The sequence below is a fragment of the Sturnira hondurensis genome, unplaced genomic scaffold (genome assembly GCF_014824575.4).
Source record: "Sturnira hondurensis isolate 20B ecotype Veracruz unplaced genomic scaffold, ASM1482457v3 Scaffold0008908, whole genome shotgun sequence".
Taxonomy (NCBI): Eukaryota; Metazoa; Chordata; class Mammalia; order Chiroptera; family Phyllostomidae; genus Sturnira; species Sturnira hondurensis.
This window is the reverse complement of record NW_028081539.1, coordinates 4,771,527-4,790,585: the sequence shown is the minus strand read 5'-3', so window position 1 is coordinate 4,790,585 and position 19,059 is coordinate 4,771,527. Positions and strand designations below refer to the sequence as shown.

The 19,059-nt window shown below is 37.9% G+C and overlaps 1 protein-coding gene across 1 annotated transcript in view; it reads right to left on the bottom strand.

Moving 5' to 3' along the window:
• Window positions 1–14,667: 14,667 nt before the first annotated feature.
• BMP5 (bone morphogenetic protein 5) overlaps window positions 14,668–19,059 on the bottom strand; it is a 117,060-nt gene continuing 112,668 nt past the window's right edge. The window contains exon 7 of the mRNA XM_037056354.1: window positions 14,668–16,560. Coding sequence (XP_036912249.1) covers window positions 16,411–16,560 — 150 coding nt within the window. The 3' untranslated portion in view covers window positions 14,668–16,410. The remainder of the gene's footprint in view (window positions 16,561–19,059) is intronic.

Genomic DNA, 19,059 nt, shown 5'->3' with positions numbered 1-19,059 from the left:
TGTATGTCCTCCTTGCAGAAGTGTCTGTTCAAGTCCTTTCCCCATTTTTCAATTGGGTTAGTTGTCCATCAGTAAATGAATGGATCAAAAAACTATGGTACATATACACAATGGAATTCTACGCTGCAGAAAGAAAGAAGGAGCTCCTACCTTTTGCAACAGCATGGATGGAACTGGAAAGCATTATGCTGAGTGAAATAAGCCAGGTGTTGAAGGACAAATACCATATGATCTCACCTTTAACAGGAAGCTAAACAACAAAACAAACAAGCAAGCAAAATATAACCAAAGACACTGAAATAGAGAACAGGCTGACAGTGACCAGAAGGGAGAGGGGAGGGAATTTTAGGGGAAATAAGGGAGATATTTAGAGGAACATATACAAAGGACACATGGACAAAACTGAGACGGGTGGAAATGGGAAGGAGGTGGGGAGCATGGGGGTGGGATGGGAAGGGATTAATAGACAGAAAACTGTACTTGAAAAATAATTAAATAAAAAATTGGGAAAAAAAGATATAACTTAAATAATGTCTCTTCCAAACTGCCTACTTGGGGAAGTGATTTAGGGGAATATATTATCTATAGTTTATTCTTCAGAAAAAGGTTATTAGCACAGGCTAGCACTTGAGCATCTTCTTTTAGAGGGGCCCTAGTAGACACTAGTGCACACGTATGCAATAATGAGGTGGTAAAGGATAAAACAAATATGGGGAATTTGCCTTATGACCCAGCAATTCCACTGCTAGAATTATATCCTACGAACCCTGAAACACCAATCCAAAAGAACCTGTGCACCCCAATTTTCATAGCAGCACAATTTAAAATGAAGTCAAGTGTTGGAAGTAACCTAGGTGCCCATCCGTAAATGAATGGATTCAAAAACTATGGAACATTTACACAACGAAGTTCTATGCAGCAGAAAAAAGGAGCTGCTACTCTTTATGACAGCATGGATGGAACTGGAGAGCATTATACTAAGTGAAATTGTTTTAAATTCTTTGCTATGAGCCATATACATCTTATACGACAAGGTAAACAATTAAGATAAAACCTCAATAATTTCAGAAATTACTTTTGGCTTGAACAAATTTAGATACTCATACACAATTATCTAAAAAATAAGCTCCTCCCCCTGTAATTTTTTAGATTTCAATTTCAGAGTTTTTATAATCAGCTTATTGATTTCACAAGGATCCTAATAATAATCCAGAATATGATTACAGTATTAGATTTTTCTGACTTCCCACATTTTCTTGAATCATTGTGTGCAATGCTTGTCAAAGCACAAGTTCTGCTTACTAAATAATCTTTATTTTTCAAAAATTGGGCAGGCTCATTGGAAGAAAATAAAGGGTCATCTTCACATTTTTTACACTGGCTTGTTTAACATGAACTTGGGTTTTCAGGGAGGCAGGAGGAGTGTTCTAAGAACTTGTTCAAGATGCAGGAGGAGACCTCTCTTAAGAATACCATATATCCTGATAAATGTGGAAACTCCAGAAACTTGATCAGGTTCTGGGTTCAGAAATCCTCTTAAAGGTTTTGTGCTGTAAAAATAGCTTTTATTGTCCATGATTAAATAGCTTTCTATAAGGCCAGTTTGTATGCAAAGAACTCTGCTAACCAGCCTGTTTGCTTTTCTAATATCTTACTTCTTACAGTCACCCCCCCTTAGTGATTTGGGTGTTTTCTCAGAATTCCTTTGCCACAAGAATTATAACTACCACTTACTAACTTCTTTCTTTGCACCAAGCACTATATTATATTATTTGAAAATATTGTTACAATAGTCACAATAATCAGATAGTTATTGTTATTATTTCCAAATAAAATTGAGGAAACAGACTCTAGAACATTAAGAATCTTATATGGCATGTTAAGGACTTAGGCTATTATCCCCTAGGAGATGGGGAGTAATTGAAGGTAATGATGTGATCAGAGTTACATTTTAGATAAATTATTCTGATGTCAGTATTTACCTAACCCTTGATAGATTTCACGCAGGTAAGAATGGAGGTAGAGTCTTAGCAGGAGGGAATCATAGTAGGAATAATGAGAAATAATAAGGGCAAGATCTAGGCAGTGGCACTGTTAATGGCTTGCAGCTTCACTTACTTTTAACCATGTGAAAACTCACCACAAATTTTTTTTCAGCAAATAATCTTTCAGGCAGTTCTCACTAATATATGAGAACTGACAAGCATAAAAAATATTTTTTTGCTGTTCTCTCTTGCTAAAGTTTTGTACTGGCCCTCTGATGGGTTTCCCACCATACTTATTTTCACCCTGTTGCCTGATAGCTTATACTCCAATATCGTTACTAAAATGGCTAGCTTCTATAATAAAGACAACCCCAAATAAAAATAGTCAGTCTCTTTTTCTCTCTCTCGCCCTCTCTCTCCCCCACTTCCTCCTCCCCACTCATCTAGCTAAAAATCCTAACATTCCAACATTTCACTTGAATGATAGGGAAGGAGGAGTCCATAGCAGTCAACTTTCTGGAACCAAATGAGGAAAATGGTGCACATGTCGCTTGACACCCATTCCTTGGTGAGAGCTTAATCATGGGGCCAGAACTGACACAGGGTAGGCTGAGAATTATGCTTTCCAACTGGGTGGCTACACGTCCAAAATGAAGAGAAGGGATTTGGGGGAGACACAGAATTATCTGTAAGTTTTTAATGTCACTCTCTTACATATTTCTCAATTATTTTAATTAACCCCAAAATAAGTTTCACACTTTCTGCTATCATTCAAGTCCTTGTGCTATGTGATACCTGCCTATCTAAAGAGTATTATTTCCAATTGCTGTCATTTAAACATATTGTTTCACTTAAAGTAAACCAAAAAGTTCCTTTTCAACCTTTCCTTTTCTTGCTTCGAGCTTATTTATTCTGCTAGACTGTAATGCTTACTCATCGACCAAAACCTCAAGCCTATACAGTCATCAAATGCCGTATCAAATGCTTCCTCTGCAACAGAGTCTGACTTGATAGCTTTGAAGAGAACAACCCTTTCTACATTATCATCCCGAACTGTTTACCTAAACCTCTAAACAGGTGTGAATTATTTTCTTTTTTTAGGACTTTTATTCTAGAACATTTCATAAAGGCAAAGTAATATATAAAAATCAATGGGATAGATTGTTGTAGTAATAATCCCCAACCTGTTCTTACCTATGTATATTTATTTCCCTTATGGATTTACCTCCCACATGAACTCTGAGCTTGGCCACATGACTGGCTCTGGGCTTACAGAAAAACACCAAATGTGATACAGGACTCTAAAAATGGCTTGTACATAGAGCTGTGCTTTCTAACCTCTCCTAGGAATCCTGGGATCACTAGCCTGTAAATTGGCCTACTTGAGGGTATATGGCCTAACCACTACTTTCACTCCTGACTGACACCTGGCACAAACCAATACCCTGGACCAACTATCAGAAATGTGCACGAGGCTAACTTAGACCATCCAAACCCATCAGATGCATAAACCAACTGCAGCTGCAGGAGTGAGCCAAGTCCAAAGGCTGATCCACAGGATTGTGAGTTAACAAAACATTAACCCACTAAGATGTAAGGCTATTCTTTTATACAGCAAAAGCAGAGACACATTTTTAAAAATATTAATAAACAACCATTTTTATTATCATCCACATAAAATAATAGCATTGTAAATAGCCCCCTCCACAATTAAAATTATTATTTCCCCATCCCTTTGGATAACCATTATCTTGAATTATAATTTTTAAAAATCTTTACCTTGCTATTATTTAATGTACATACATAAGAACATATTTTAATATTGCTTTATTTTTATATTTATAAAAATTACATTATACCATATGTAATCTTCTATGATATACTTTATTTTTTCAATGTTATGTTGTGAGACTTAACTATAGAGTTGTGGCTTATACATTTTCACTTCTACCTGACATGAAATATTTGTCCATTTCTTGTGTAGATGAACATTCGTGTCAAGTCTGCATTTTTAGTTTTAATATATCATATATATATATATATATATATATGTTTGTTTGCTAAATGAACAGTTTGTTTGTTTACTAAATGAACAGTTTGGTCATAAACCTTTTTGTATAATTTCTTTGTTCAGATCTCCAAAAATGTTCCCATGGTAAATATTTAGGTGGTAGAGTAACAATTTTTAGAAATCATTAGGTGGTAGAGTGTTAAATGTTATTTACATGATTATGTTCAATTGTTTCCAAAATTATGTTACCAATTATATTACCATTAGCAGCATAATAATCCATCTTCTCTCTAACAGCACTGCTGAAACAGTTCATAAAAACTATTTTTCAAGCTGGTATGAAATGTTATCTCATGTTGGGAACCACTCTGCCTGGTTTCAGGAGTTGTAACTGCCCCCAGTGGCTAAGACTGAGTGAGCGACCTCCAGAATGCGAGCCACAAGGAGACAAAGCTTGTCTCTGCTTCCTCCCCTGCCCCCAGTGCTTGGTCAGGTAGTCCATGACCGGTAAGACTCCAAAGAGGAGGGGCAACCTAAGCCACACACAATCACTTGGGAGGTCATCATGGAAGGACTCGGGGGGCTGCAACAAAGAGGGAGTGATGGACCATCGCCCTCACCCCCTTCTCCCCACCCCCGCTATTCTGACATAGCTGAGTCACCAGGTCCTCTGGGAGAAGCACTTCCTGGCTCTAATCCACTTAAGCCTGAAAACCTGTGAAGGGGAAGGCGGTGCAACCTCTTGCCAGCTAGAGTAGGATCCAGGGTGATCGGGCATAAGAATTTCTAAAATTCCTGTGAAGCCTACTTTGCTAAGAGTGTATAGGCTACTTTGCACTGGTGCAAAGCCTACTTTGCTTAGGCTTTGCTAAGCCTACTTTCATTCATAAGTTAAGGGTCCAAGCAGGAAATGAGTATATCTCCCAGAGTTTCTGCAACCCCCTTTCCTGACAGACACTGACTCAGACTAAACCCTGATTTCTTTGAAATGTTATCTATTCTTTGATACTTACCACTTGTATTCCTGTGTATTACAACCCAATAAAAGCCATTGAGGAAGGGGCTCTTGGCCTTTTTCCTCTGAGAAACTGGCCACCTCTCCTCCCCAAGCAGATCATGTCTTGGTAGTGTTACTTTCATCCATGGCGGAGGGGGGGACTTGTTGGCAAACTTGCCCCAACAATCTCATTGTGATCTTTATTTGCCCTTTTACAAATGTTAGTGAGGTTGGACATTGTTTTATATTTATATGCCCTTGACTCCTTCTTTTTTCAGGAAATGCCTGTTCAAATTTTTACTAATTTTTCAATTGGGTTGTTCCTATACCCTTTTTTCAACCATTGTACTTTTTTATTTTCTGTCTTCTTACCCTCTGAGTGTTTCTCATATAAAGTTAGTTAACAAGTAGGAACCCAAAATCTTCATCAAGGAAAACTACTTATTTTAGACAACAGAGAATGACACATGTTAATTTATACAGCTTTTCCCACAGGTAATATTATAATAAACTGATTTGGAATTCTTATTTCAAAACAGATTAAACATTTGCCATTCTGATATGATTGTTTTTGTCACTCTCCACACCTTGTGAAGAGATGCTTAAAAGTAAGAAAACAGACTTCAAACTGTTCCTCTGAGTTAAACATACAAGATACTTGGCTAAACTCTTCCAAACCAACTCCCACAATATCATCAAGGGTACACTGCTCCCTAAGAGGGCTGTTAGAAGCTTGAATAATAAAACAGAGAAAATACAGAGCATACTTAAAAGACTTCTTCAGGCTCTAGAGACAAAATTTGAGACACTGAAATTTAAAGCTGGTAAAATTGAAATAAAAGTGACCAGATTAAAGAAAGGTATGAGAAAAAATAATCTTTACATTCTATGTTTATAAGTAGTACTACATTAGTATGTATAATGATAAATAAAATACCTTAACCCAATAATAACACTGTCTATCTACACAATAGTTACACTAGTACTACAACATCAAATTAAAGGCAGAATTATACCCTGTCCATGTTAAGAAATAGGGATGATCAAAAAGCAATAGCATGTCTATGGAAGGTATTTGCGAAGTTTTTTCTTAGAGAGCCATAGTAATGTTCAGTAGTGTTTTAATTCAGAGATGCCTTCATTTCGTCTCTTCTAAACCTTTTTCTACTACCATTAAAGCTCTTCCCTCATTACAAATATAGAATTAATGGAAAATAGTGTATTATTTTTGTCTTATAAAGAACTCATTTGCATGCAATGTTTATGTATGACATTTGTTCTTTTTTTAAAAAATTAATTGTTATTCAAGTACAGTTTTCTGTCTTTTACTCCCATCCCAGCCCATCCCCTCAACCCTCCCCATTTCCCTCCCATTTCCATACCCCCCTTGTTTCTGTCAATGTGTCCTTTGTACTTGTTCCTGCAAACCCTTCCCCCTTTCCCCTGAAATTCCCTCTCCTCTCCCCTCTGGTCACTGTCAGCCTGTTCTGTATTTCAGTGTCTTTGGTTATACTTTGCTTGTCCATTTGTTTGCTGATTAGGTTCCTGTTAAAGGTGAGATCATATGATATTTATCTTTCACTGCCTGGCTTATTTCACTTAGCATAATGCTTTCCAGTTCCATCCATGCTGTCATGAAGAGTAGGAGCTCCTTCCTTCTTTCTGCTGCATAGAATTCCATTGTGTATATGTACCATAGTTTTTTGATCCACTCTTTTACTGATGGGCATATAGGTTGCTTCCAACTCTTGGCTATTGTAAATTGTGCTGCTATGAACAATGGGGTGCATAGGTTCTTTTGGATTGGTGCTTCGGGGTTCTTAGGGTATAATCCTAGCAGTGGAATTGCTGGGTCAAAAGGCAGACCATTTTTAGTTATCTGAGAAAATTCCATACCGTTTTCCATAGTGGCTGCGCCAGTCTGCAATCCCACCAACAGTGAACTAGGGTTCCCTTTCCTCCACATCCAATCCAACACTTGTTGTTTGTTGCTTTGTTAAGTCTGACATTTTATACATGCTCTCAGATATTCAGCTTCATCCATCTTTTTGTCTCATTACCATGTTCACTTTACGAAAGCTCTTTGGACTATTTAAAATTCACAGCAAGAATGATTTATGAAATATATGAACATGTTTAGTAAACTTATACCTGTTAATACATTTTATTTTCTGCAAAAGTTGTAGAGAATTGCAGCTGATTTTTCCCAGTGAACAGGGATGACCTGTTTCATAATGTGCTGTGACAGAGCAGGGCAGAATCAAGTTGATGGTCTTCAGGTACACACCTGTTTCCCATGATTGGGCATGATCAAGCTGTGGGTAACAACACCTGGAGAAGGGTTCTCATTTATTGCTAGTACCTTGTATCTGCAGTGGCGATCTTATTGATTACATGGCTTTAAAAGCCATCATATGCTGATGATTTACAGATTTGTATCTCTGGCCAGGACCTCGCCAGTAATCTAAGGATTTGCATTTCAAGCCTCTTTCTGGACATCTCACTCAGAAGTTAACATGCCCCAACTCAAATTCTCAAATTCCTGAGGCAATCCCTCCCTGCCTGGAGCTCAGTAAATGTTTACTCCTTCTTCCATTTCTTCAGGTCATAGGAGTGGGAATCATTCTCACTTCCCTCTTCTCTTACCTCCCATTAGCAAATCCTATCAACTCTACCTTCCACACATGTTCAGATTTTAATTAATTCTCCCCACTTCTACAATTATCACGCTATGTCAAAGTGCCATGCTCTCTAGGGCAGGAGTTTTCCAAAATCCCCTACACTGTCCTCTGCTTCTGCTCTGGCTGTCCTACCCAGTGCTGTCCTCACAAGAGCCAATGTTCCTTTTAAAAACAATGGCCAGAACCTCTTCCACTCAAAACCTCCTAGTGGCTTTGCATATCTGGGTAAAATTTACAGTTCTTAGAGAGGTTTTTAAGACCTAACATAATCCAACTCCCTGCTACCAGCTTGATCTCGGGTCCCTCCTCTCACCCCAACACTCTCACTTACTTCCTTGCTATGTCCCAGAAATGCCAACCACAGTGTTGCAATTGCTGCTGCCTTTCTTAGGAATGCTCTTCCCACAGATAGCTACATAAATCACTCCTTCTGGCTCTGTGTCCAATTCTGTATCGCCCTCATATGAATGAGGCATTATTTTCCACGTTTAAGGGGGCCTTTTTTCCTCCTATAACTTAGAAGTATTAAATCATCCTGTGGGCTCCAGATTGCTTTTCTTGTTTTATCCAGGTTTGCATGCCCTACAGGTGCCAATTCAAGAAGTTGACTAGGATGACACTGACCTCAGCTCCTCCCAGGAGCACCCTGAAGCTACAGGTATATAGGTAACAATTTCTTCCAGATGGGAAAAAAAGCCCTAAAAACCGGTTGACCCCTTCACATTCTGCAAAGAAGAAAACCACGTCCAAGCGCAGGGAAGGCTGAGACACAATCGAGACATAAGCCCACACCCAACGCAGTGTCCACCTATTGGGCTTGGGCGGGAACTCAAAATCCCCAATGCCTCCCTGAGGCATAAAGGGTTCCCGCGTTGGACACCGAGAGAGGAGACCCCAAACAGCTGGCTTTGAAAATCAGTGGGGTTCGTACCTAGGAGACCGGTGGGCTGTGGCAAAATGCGGAACAATTCCTCAAGGAAGGTGCATAGACTCACCTGCCCCGGGCCCAGCGCAGACATAGCTGTTAGAAGAGCAGCCTGACTTTACCTGAAAGAGACTCATTCGCTCCTCTCCAGGGTCAGTCTTAGGGGCAGAGACTGCCGGGGTATTCTACAGAGGCTGCTAGGTGCCATTTCCCTCCTCTTCTTTGCTTTCGTAAAGCCAGAGAGTGGCACGTTTATTTTTTTTCTTTTCCTGTTTTTTTTTTCTCCATTTCTCATTGCTTTCTAGCCCTTTTCAGCAGGTGCCACCTGTCGCAGTCCTGCCCCGCTGTGCTGCAGCCTGAGGCTCCGTCACTGCGCTGTCCCGAGGGCCAGGGTCACCCTGGGAGCAACCTCTACGCTCCTGGGCTGGCCAGGTTTTCATGTCAGGAGATTCGGTTTTTCCGGCTGCCTCCCAGGGGACACCCCGTGATCACATATCTGTTGAGACCGGGGGACTGGAACAGTTGGAGAAACAGTTCTTAGTAGAACATCACTGCAGAGCACTGCGCAGACCACAGACGAAAACAAACCCTCAGTCTTTCTGTGAACAAAGCCTGTATCTTGTCCACGGAGGTTCGGCCTGAGGAGCAGGGTGCTGGTGTAGCACACTTATGGGAGCCTAATCTTTGTTCTCTCCTGCCTCTTTCCTGCTTGTCAGGATCTTCCAGAAAGGAGCTTATAATCTGGTCTGGTGCCCTGATTTTTGCGGCTGCTGTCAGAGGACACCACGTCTCCTGGTCTCGTGGCCAGTGGGGCATTTAGACCTGCAGCACCAGAGAACTCTACTCGTGTGCATTCTTTAAAAGCTGCTGCCTGATGCTGTAGCTTCCAATCGGCCTGAATCTAGGTGCTGACTGAAATCCTCGTTTGGGGGTCTCCGCATACCCTCAACTCCTGGGAGCTATGAAAAATAAAATAGACTGTTTAGACAATTACAGAGGTTTGAGAACATCCAAGAACTGGGGCATGAAAGTTGAGCGTGAAAAGGTTCATGTATATAAGGCCAACCCAACCCCGTCAAGACTGGCAGAGACAGCTGCTTCATCCAATGCATAGACACCAACATAGGGAATCAAACAAAAAGAAGAAACAAAGGAGTTTGCTTCTTTGTTTTTTTTTAATTTATTGCTGACACTTTTACAGGTATCCCCATTTCCCCCCTTAGCTTTTGCCTATCTCCACCAAGGAATATGTTTCAAATAAAAAAAAAATGATAAAACTTGGGGGAGGGGAACCTTGATAAAATGTGATTAAATGCCCTAAAAAGTTAAGGATACCTTGGAGAGATTCATTTTAAAGTAAAAAATTTGGTTTCCTTCCTGTCTCGATTTTCACAGTATTTGTTTTTTTGTTCACTCTTTCTTTTCTACTAAAATAATAAAGTAAGCCATTTCTATTTGTTTCGAGGTCACCTAGAGAACAGCTCTGAGAACACAATGATTTTCAAAGAATTAAAAAATGAGTGAGGCCCTGGCTGGTGTAGCTCAGTGGATTGAGCGTGGGCCTGTGAATCAAAGGATCTCGGTTCAATTCCCAGTCACGGCACATGCCTGAGTTGCAGGCCAGTTCCCGGCATGGGATGCACAAGAGGAAACCATGTACTGCTATTTCTCTCCCTCTCTCCTTCTCTTCCCCTCTAAAGATAAATAATTTAATTTTTTCCAAATAACTGGTTTATCCTCACTGATCTTTTTTCTCTTTAGCAATGAGAGAAGTTTGCTAAAACTGCTCACTGAAATGGTGCACTTTTTTTCTTAATATATTTTATTGATTATGCCGTTACAGTTGTCCCATTCCCCCCTCACTCCCCTCCACCCTGCACACTCCCTCCCATCCACAACCCCCCCCTTTCATTCATGTCCATGTGTCACAAGTTCTTTAGATTCTATATTTCCCATACTATTTTTACCCTCCCCCTCTCTATTTTCTACCTACCGTCTATGCTACTTGTTCTCTGTACCTTCTCCCCCCTTCTCCTCTTCCCACTCCCCTGTTGCTAACCCTCCATGTGATCTCCATTTCTATGGTTCCACTCCTGTTCTAGCCGTCCTCTTAGTTTGCTTTTGTTTTAGGTGTGGTTGTTAATAACTGTGAGTTTGCTGTCCTTTCACTGAAATGGTGTACTTTTAATTTTATCTTGTAATTGCTTTATATAGTTCTCAAACATAGAATACTACATCTTACATATAAGCTTAGAAATTAGAAGTGATTAAAAGTGTTATTGATGTATTTTGATTCTCATTTCTTTCATAGTGGCTGTTATGGATTAAAATGTAAATACTCTTTCTTAATATGATTAACTCAGTTTCCCTATGGTGGGTATTGTTCTGGTATATATTTTACCTTCATTTTACTTTCAACCTGCCTATCTTTTTAGGTTCAGGTGTTCCTTTTTTGGACAGAATGTACCTAGTCATTGTTATTATTTTAAACCCCATCAGGAAATAGTGATCTTTTCAGTTAATTTACTTTTAATGCTAAATGACAATGTCTGGATTTAATTTGATATAAACTATTATAGGTAATATTTCTCCTTTGTTATGTTTCTTTTATCCTTCTACATTTTTGTGCCTCATTGCATTGATTGCACTTTACCACTTTGCAATTATTTTCTCTGCTGGTTGAGGAGATGGGTCAGCACACTAGAATGGATGGGCCATATCCCACCCACCACCAGTTTTTGTAAAAAAGGTTTTACCGTAACACAGCTATACATGTCAGTGCCCACCTTGTCTGTGACTGCTTTCACAGTGCAGCAGCAGAGTTCAGTAGTGATGTCAGAAGCACAGAGCCCAAAATATTTACTATCATGTCCTTTACAGAAATACTTTGTCAATCCTGTTTTAAAATATGCATGCTATTTTGTGTTCTGAGGTTAACGAGTCTAATGTAATCATTATCATCAAGTAAAATACAAAACCTACATTTTAACCATCCATCTTTCATCATACATTGTATAGTTGTACTGAGTTTTACTACATTTAACCCTATTTAATGCTATCTAACTCTCTTTTGCTTGTTAAACAATTGTTGGACATTATTTATGTCTACCCCCCAACTTACCTTGCTTGTCACTTTTGTATAATTTTTCCTTTTGGGGATGATAATTTCCTTTCTTCCTGAGGTGGAACCATACCTATGGCTTAGCTCTTGATGGTAAATTTATTATGAGTTTTGTTTTCCTGAGAATGTTTTTATTTTGCCTGGATTTTTAACAGTGTTTTGCTGGATACAGAATTCTAATTGACAGTAATTTTTCCTTAGCAATTTGAAGGTAGTAATTACATGTTGACTGACTTTCACTTTGAGAAGTTGGCTTTGATAGACATGTTAGCTGTTAGCCCCCAAATGGTCCCTAATCTTCTGCAATACCGATTAAATGGATGTTATTAGCTGCTTTCTGTCCCCATGCACATAAAGTTCTTTTAGATTTTGCATCAGTCTATCTGTCTCAATTCTACCTTTTGGATGATTTTTTCATTTCTACCTTGCAGCTCAGTATTTTTTCTCATCAGTAACACATCCCATGAAGTTCAAATCAAGTGTTACATTTTTCCTTCTCAGAGGTTGTAATGGTTCATTTAAAATACAGGGCTAGGCAAAAGAAGGTTTACAGTTGTTCATAAGGAAAATTATACAATAATGAATAAATATTAATACAAGAATAAACTCTGTGTCTCCCATCATCACACCTATACCTATGTTTTCCCCACCCTGTGTTTCATATCCATGTTTCAATGCTCTTTAAAAGATGTAAAATATATAATTTATGCTCCATATATATGTATGTGTGTGTGTTTCATTAAAGAGAATATAAAAACATATAATCTAAGACATCTTAATTGCCTTGTGGTTCAAGGTAGAGAATTATTTTCCTGTTTGGGCTTTTTCTATAGGTACCTGCAGAATAGTAAACACCACCCAGCTTTTTTAAGTAGGTTCTATTATATTTTACCAGGTAGTAGTAGTCACACCTGACTACAGCATCCGTTTTGGTACTATTTTGAGACTGGTTAAATCTCAAAGCTGCTTATATAGTGTTACCTGTCTCACCTTCCTACCTGTAGACTGCAAAATCCAAGGCTATCTATCCATCCATTCCCCATTGGGTACGTATTCAATACATTCACCTTGAGGCTAGCTAGCTTTGAAGTTACCTACCTCTGTCAAACGGAAACTAAGATGCAAAGATTAAGGTGCAAGTTTTTAAATTTCTAACATTTCTTTGTCATTTATAATGGCTATATCTAATCTGGTTTCTCCTGTCTTTGAAATTTCCATTTTTAAAAAATCCTTTAACAAATATTGCAGCTGACTTGGAAATAATTTTTGCAGGACCTTTGCTCTTTTTAAATTGCTAAGTTGAATACAATGTCATTTTTATGTCTAAATAAAAATAAATTCTGGCATCTATTTTCCTACCTTCTCTCCAGTTTTGATCTTAACCAAACTTGATAAAATACAGATGTATAGGTATATACTAAAATGAATATGCTTCATCTGCAAAGCCATCTTCACTTATAACTTTAAATTTTTGAGCTCTCAAAAAATGCCTGCAAAGAGAAAACACAGACAAGGAGGTAATCCGAGATGGAAATTGGATGATAGATTGAGCACTTGACTGAGTGGTTATGAGACGATGACTTGTGTTTGGGAAGGAGGATTTCTTCTGCCTTTAAGGGAGCTGCAGCACTAGCTAATTATTCATTGTAAATGTCTGGGGAGATGGTGTTTGACAGACTGAGCAGTGGCCATTAGACTCTGGCTCAGATTCGATGATGGTGATGCAGAAATTATAAAATGAGGAATAATATGTTTAATGTTCTTTCTCCTGTTTTTCTTCTTTCTTTAGTTCAATGTAAACATTCATTTTTGCCTTAGTTTTAAGGAATTTGAGTATTTGTGATTTATGCCCTTCTATTTTCAAAAAGGATTAGGGACACATTATACAGCAAAAATATGTAAAGCATAAAAATTAGAAGCAAACCCGGAACAAACAAGTCAATATGTAACTACCTAAAAAGACCTGAGTAAACTGGATCCTAATAAAATAGGCCAATTTATTCTAATTTCTAGTAATAGCTGGAGCACAACCAAAGTAAAACGAAGAAATTACCACAACAGTTATTTGAGATTATGTGACCGAAAATGTACATATACACATGTATACATAATTTGAAAAATATAAAAATACCAATGCCAATAATCTCCTTTCTTAAATAAAATAGAACAAGTGAGATATTTTTCCATTCTAATTATTTTTACTTTTTAAAATATTTCTTTGTTGTTTGAACAGATTAAGAAAAAATTAATTCACCAATTTTCGCTTTGCTTATTTAATAGTGAGTTATTTATTACACAAAAACTAGTTTTGGCAATTAAAAACAACATAAAGAATCATGTAATCCACATAATTTTATATTTGTATATTTGATATTCTTATGGTCTCAATTTTATGACATACATGTTGAATCACTCTTAAATAAAGAGCCAAATCAAGACGCACAATGGAAACTAGCATTACAAGTTTAATATATTTTAAAATATAGAAATATATTTAAACAGAACATTTAAAGAATAATATAATAGACTTTCATTTCTTATTCTTACAATGGTATGCCATTAATTCAAAAATATATTACTTAATGTACCCCCAATATAGTTATTATCAAATCTTTAAGATAAATTGTATTTTAAAATAACATTGCAATATACCTGAATTACAAACAAACCCATAACATTTTGAAGCTATTTCTATATTTATTTGAAAGATCCAAAAGGGTGAGTAACAAATGGTACTTTATGAATATTCTACAAGGGGGGGAACCCAAAAAATTCAGAATTTATTTATGAAAAGTTGTGCATTTATTCTTACATGTTTAAACTCCAGTCACCTTCCAAGTACTCTCCATTTGATGCAATACACCCATCAAGACACTTTTTCCACTGCTCAAACTAGTTTTTGAACTCCGTGATTTTGATGCCTTTTAGTGTTTCTACTGTTTTTTTGTTTCACCTCTTCCTTATTGGAAAAAAACGTTTATTTTGAGAACTTTTTTCTTCCGGGGAAACATACAAACAAAACATGTTTCCTGGGGCAAGATTGAGTGACTAAGAAGGGTAGGCACTGGGGTCATGCTGTTTGGATCAAAAACTGCTGAACATTCAGCGAGGTGTGGGCAGGTGCGCTCCTAAATTACCCATCATAAAATGGGCAAACATGTTGAAAGAGTCTTCAAAAAAAATTTGCAGAGGCCAAATGCAGCCTTTCACAACAACGCCAGCTGATGCACGCCAGCTGACACACTGATGCAGATGGCTTCCTTACTCACCCAGCGGTGGAAGCCTATACTACAAGGGGACCATCCTCCAGAAGATAATTCTGGTTTTTTGGGGTCCCCCCTCATAGATGAACTATAAATAGGCATAACTATGGAGCCACCATAAATAACAAGTTATCCATCTAAATGTCATTCTTTAAGAAATCAGTGTGTGTTAACGAAAAGCCTTAGAAGGCAAAGAGAGAAATGGAGAGAGAAAATAAATTAATTTCAGAGGGAAGAACACACATGCACATATATACAACAGAACCTTCCCATTTGGAATTATTTGTGCTTGGAGGAGGGTTTACAAAATCCCTTTACAAAATAAGGTTTTCATTGAGCTCATTCTCAAAGATATGAAAAATGGATTTCAGCTGTTCTTTCGAAATGGCGATTCTGTCAAAGCCATTCTGGGATTTTGGGTAATTTCCCCCAGTTTAGTTTCAGTGCTTTTACTCCAAATAAAATCCCTCGCATCACATCAATCAGCGGACTCAGTTATAAAGGAGAGCTAGAGAAAATGGCTCTGTCGGCATCTTGCTCCAGGATATTTTACGCACGCAGTGACTTTTGTCTTTGGGGAGAGGAGTGGAGCACGTGTAAAATTTTCCTTATTTTGGACTCCTGTTAAATCAGGAAAAGAATCTGCAGCAGCGGTGCTCTAGATAGTAGGCAGACATGATTTATTTGAGGTAAGAAGGTTGTACTGCAATTTTTTTTTAGTATTAACTTGGAAAGTTATGGACACAGGCTCAAGCCTGTCTCCACAGAGTTGCTGAAGCTTTGAGCACTTTGCAAAATCGACAATCCACCATTCAAGAAGGAATGTGCTCCTACAGCTACACCACTTCTGTGAATGCAAACAGTTATAACAATCACGTGCAGTCTTTCCGGTTCTGTGTTCTGCCTACCATTTATTTCTTCAAATCCAGTTCAACATTTCACTTTATCTAATGAAGCAGAAACTCAGAAAAAGGCGTTTAAGCATTTTTGTTTGGATTATTTTTAAAGTGTGATTTCTATAAATATCCTATAGTAGTTTTTGTTTGTTCAACATAACCACATGCATTCAATTTAGTTCGGAATTATTTAACAAATGAGTTCTAACTCCAAAGTTCTATAAAAATTGTATTAGAAAAAAATGTTGAAACAATTAAATTGGACTTAGCGTATCTCAGTGAAAGTTAGACTAGGTAATGTACTGTATACTGTAGTGACCTATAAAATAGATTTTAATGATAAGGCATCCACAAAGGAGAATATATACCTTTAAATAAATAAAAGTAACTATATACATGATATTGTACATAGGTAGAGAGATGAAATGAGCCAGATTAACTTTACAAAATTCTCCTTTTGTCTGAATGTATACTTTTTATTGTATCCATAAACCTAAATACAAATCCTTTTCTTATTCCCATTTTTTAACATTAGTGGCAGCCGCAAGAGCGCACTACCATATTTCTGTATTTTTTCAAAATGACATTGGAGCTGTCATCAAAATACAGCACAGAGATGGCGTTTAATTTGGTTGGAGCACAACAAGGCTTTGGTACATGGTCAGGAAACATCAGATGAACCTGGGGGGAAAAATGTTTTGTTTTTTTAAGAAATAACATAGATAATTTGTCTGCAGCTTTAAAACAATATGCTTGCCTTACCCCTCACAATCAGGCCACCTTTCAGCTACTATTTTCCTCTTCATGTTCAGTGGCTGGGGCAGGGTGGGGAACTGGCAGTAAAGGATGTATTCTTAAGCATTAATACCTAGAATCAAACCAGTAGTTCTAATTATGTGCTGGAGGCTTGAAAAAAATGTTCAGACAAGTAAGGAAAATTCCCTCTATGTAAAAAGCAGTGGAAATTTTCCTGGGAAAAAGAACATGGCAACGAGTACTGAGTTGCTTTTGGTTTAAAACATCTGTTTACCTCCTGAGAAATACAGAAGTTATAAATGCAAGTCCATAAAGCCACACAATTTGACTGTAGAAAGGTTTGGGTCTACAAATTATTTTTTCAGAGGGTAGTTAAACAACAAGTCATAGAATTTGTGCCAACACTTAATTTTCCATGGTAAAGGAAGCTTAAATATCACAGCAAAATGAACTCCAGGTATCTCTCGATACTTGCTTTAAAGTCATGATTTCAACTCTTCTCCACAATTTTTTTAACTTACTACCATAAAGAAATGTTCTTTTCCTAAGTTATTGCTGGTTCATGAGTATCTTCACGGAATTTCTTAGCAGATTGGCCAGAGTTTAATATCCTTTTAGTTTCTTTCTTCCCTAGACAAACTCTGAGAAGCAGGGTAAGCTAAATCAGAAGTGAAGAGCACAGATATTTTACAAACTGAATACCCACCTCCCCCAAAAGCCTAAAAAAAGGTGGCTGTACATGGGAAGCGAAATGCTTAAGGAAAGGGTTCGTTCTCATTCTGATCAGACTGGCAGTCCGCCTGTGGTTTGAGCAAGGAGCCAGAACCTGGTTCTCCTGTCGCTACCCATCCACCCTCGTCCTTCCCTCAGAGGAGTTTATGGGAAGTCCCACTGATGGGTCCTAAGGGATCTACAAAAAGCAAATATAGCCTCTTAGAGTTTGGCTGTACAATGCCTTGGCTGAAATTATATTAGAGCCCTGAATGGGGACAGAAACAGCAGGAAAAATGAGGTGATCTAACATGAACTTGAAATTTCCTAAGACCTCACAAAGCTACAAGTTGGATAGTTTCTACAAGTGTCAGATGCAGCTTGTGTCCCTCATCAGTTTTGTCTTCCTTAGCACACACTCGCATGACTGATAACCTCATTTCAATGGAGCTTGGCTGCCTTACGAAGTAGTTGCTTCGAAAAAAATAGATTGTTCTTGAATGGTTTCTCAAATGTATTAGTCACAAGCATGCCCTCTTTTAACAACAAACATGCCTGTCTGCTTGTTTCATGTCCTTCATAGAACAAACCCGGGTAGTGCACAATGCGAGGAAAACAATCACACTTCCCGTGTGCGCTTCAAGTTTTGCGATGACTTATGTCCCACATCCCAGGAGAATGATGCAGAGCGGGATCTTGTTCCAAGTGCATGTTAGGTTTTTTAAAATGTTTGTTTTTCAACACTGCCTTCTACACTATAGCCCTAAAAGCTCACAATAGGAAATTGTGTATTTATTTTAAAAAAAGAAGAGAAAGGGTAGTGTTTATAGTTTTTTTATCCAATAATTAAGCATTGCTGAGCCTGAGGGAAACATGGATACATTATATACATATCCCAGGAAGCAAAAAGTCTACTTTCTGAGTTATTGGAATGACAGTAAAACAGGCAAAGAAGCTTTTGAGAAACTAAGTAGCATTTTTTATGAGCTGCTAGTGGCTGTTGCTTGGTGGCATCACAGAGAGACAGTGATGTACCATGGCTGTCCTAACGCATGAAACAGCAACATTCTTGCAACACGATCAACGTTCAGTGAATGCGGATTTTCATAGATGTGGACAAAAAGCTAGACTTCACAAAGATCTTTCTTCACTAGCAGAAGTATGAATATACAAACACGCATCCTTACAGGGCATGCCTACTCCCCACCCCCTGGAAATGTTATTCTGTACCAGGAAGTACTTACCTTCACAGATAGCAAAGGGGAAGACCTATCAAACCTTAAAATTCCTCCAGGAATTTTCTCTATACTTGGTGAGTGGCAAGGAAGTAGGCAATCTTATTAGTTAAGAATCAGAAAAAGAAGAAAATTTATACATGACTACCTTTTGAAATACATATGTGGTTTATCTCCGCTTCTGTGAAACCACAGCTTTTTCCAAAATTTTTTGGCAACGCCATGTTCTAGTTGTCACAGATGCGTCTGTGGTGTCGCCCCAGTCTCTAGTACCTATGAAATCGGCGAAGACACCAGCAAAACACTGGCATTCAAAAATTTAATCTGTGTGTATATACCATTCCTTATTCAGAAGGAAACTAAGATTCTCTTTTCATCAGTTTTACATTTTAAATTAATTATGAAAAGAAAAGTAATTTCCTGAAGAGCCAACTCCTCACAAAATCCAATAGTTGCTCTTTTTTTTGGTCATAAACAA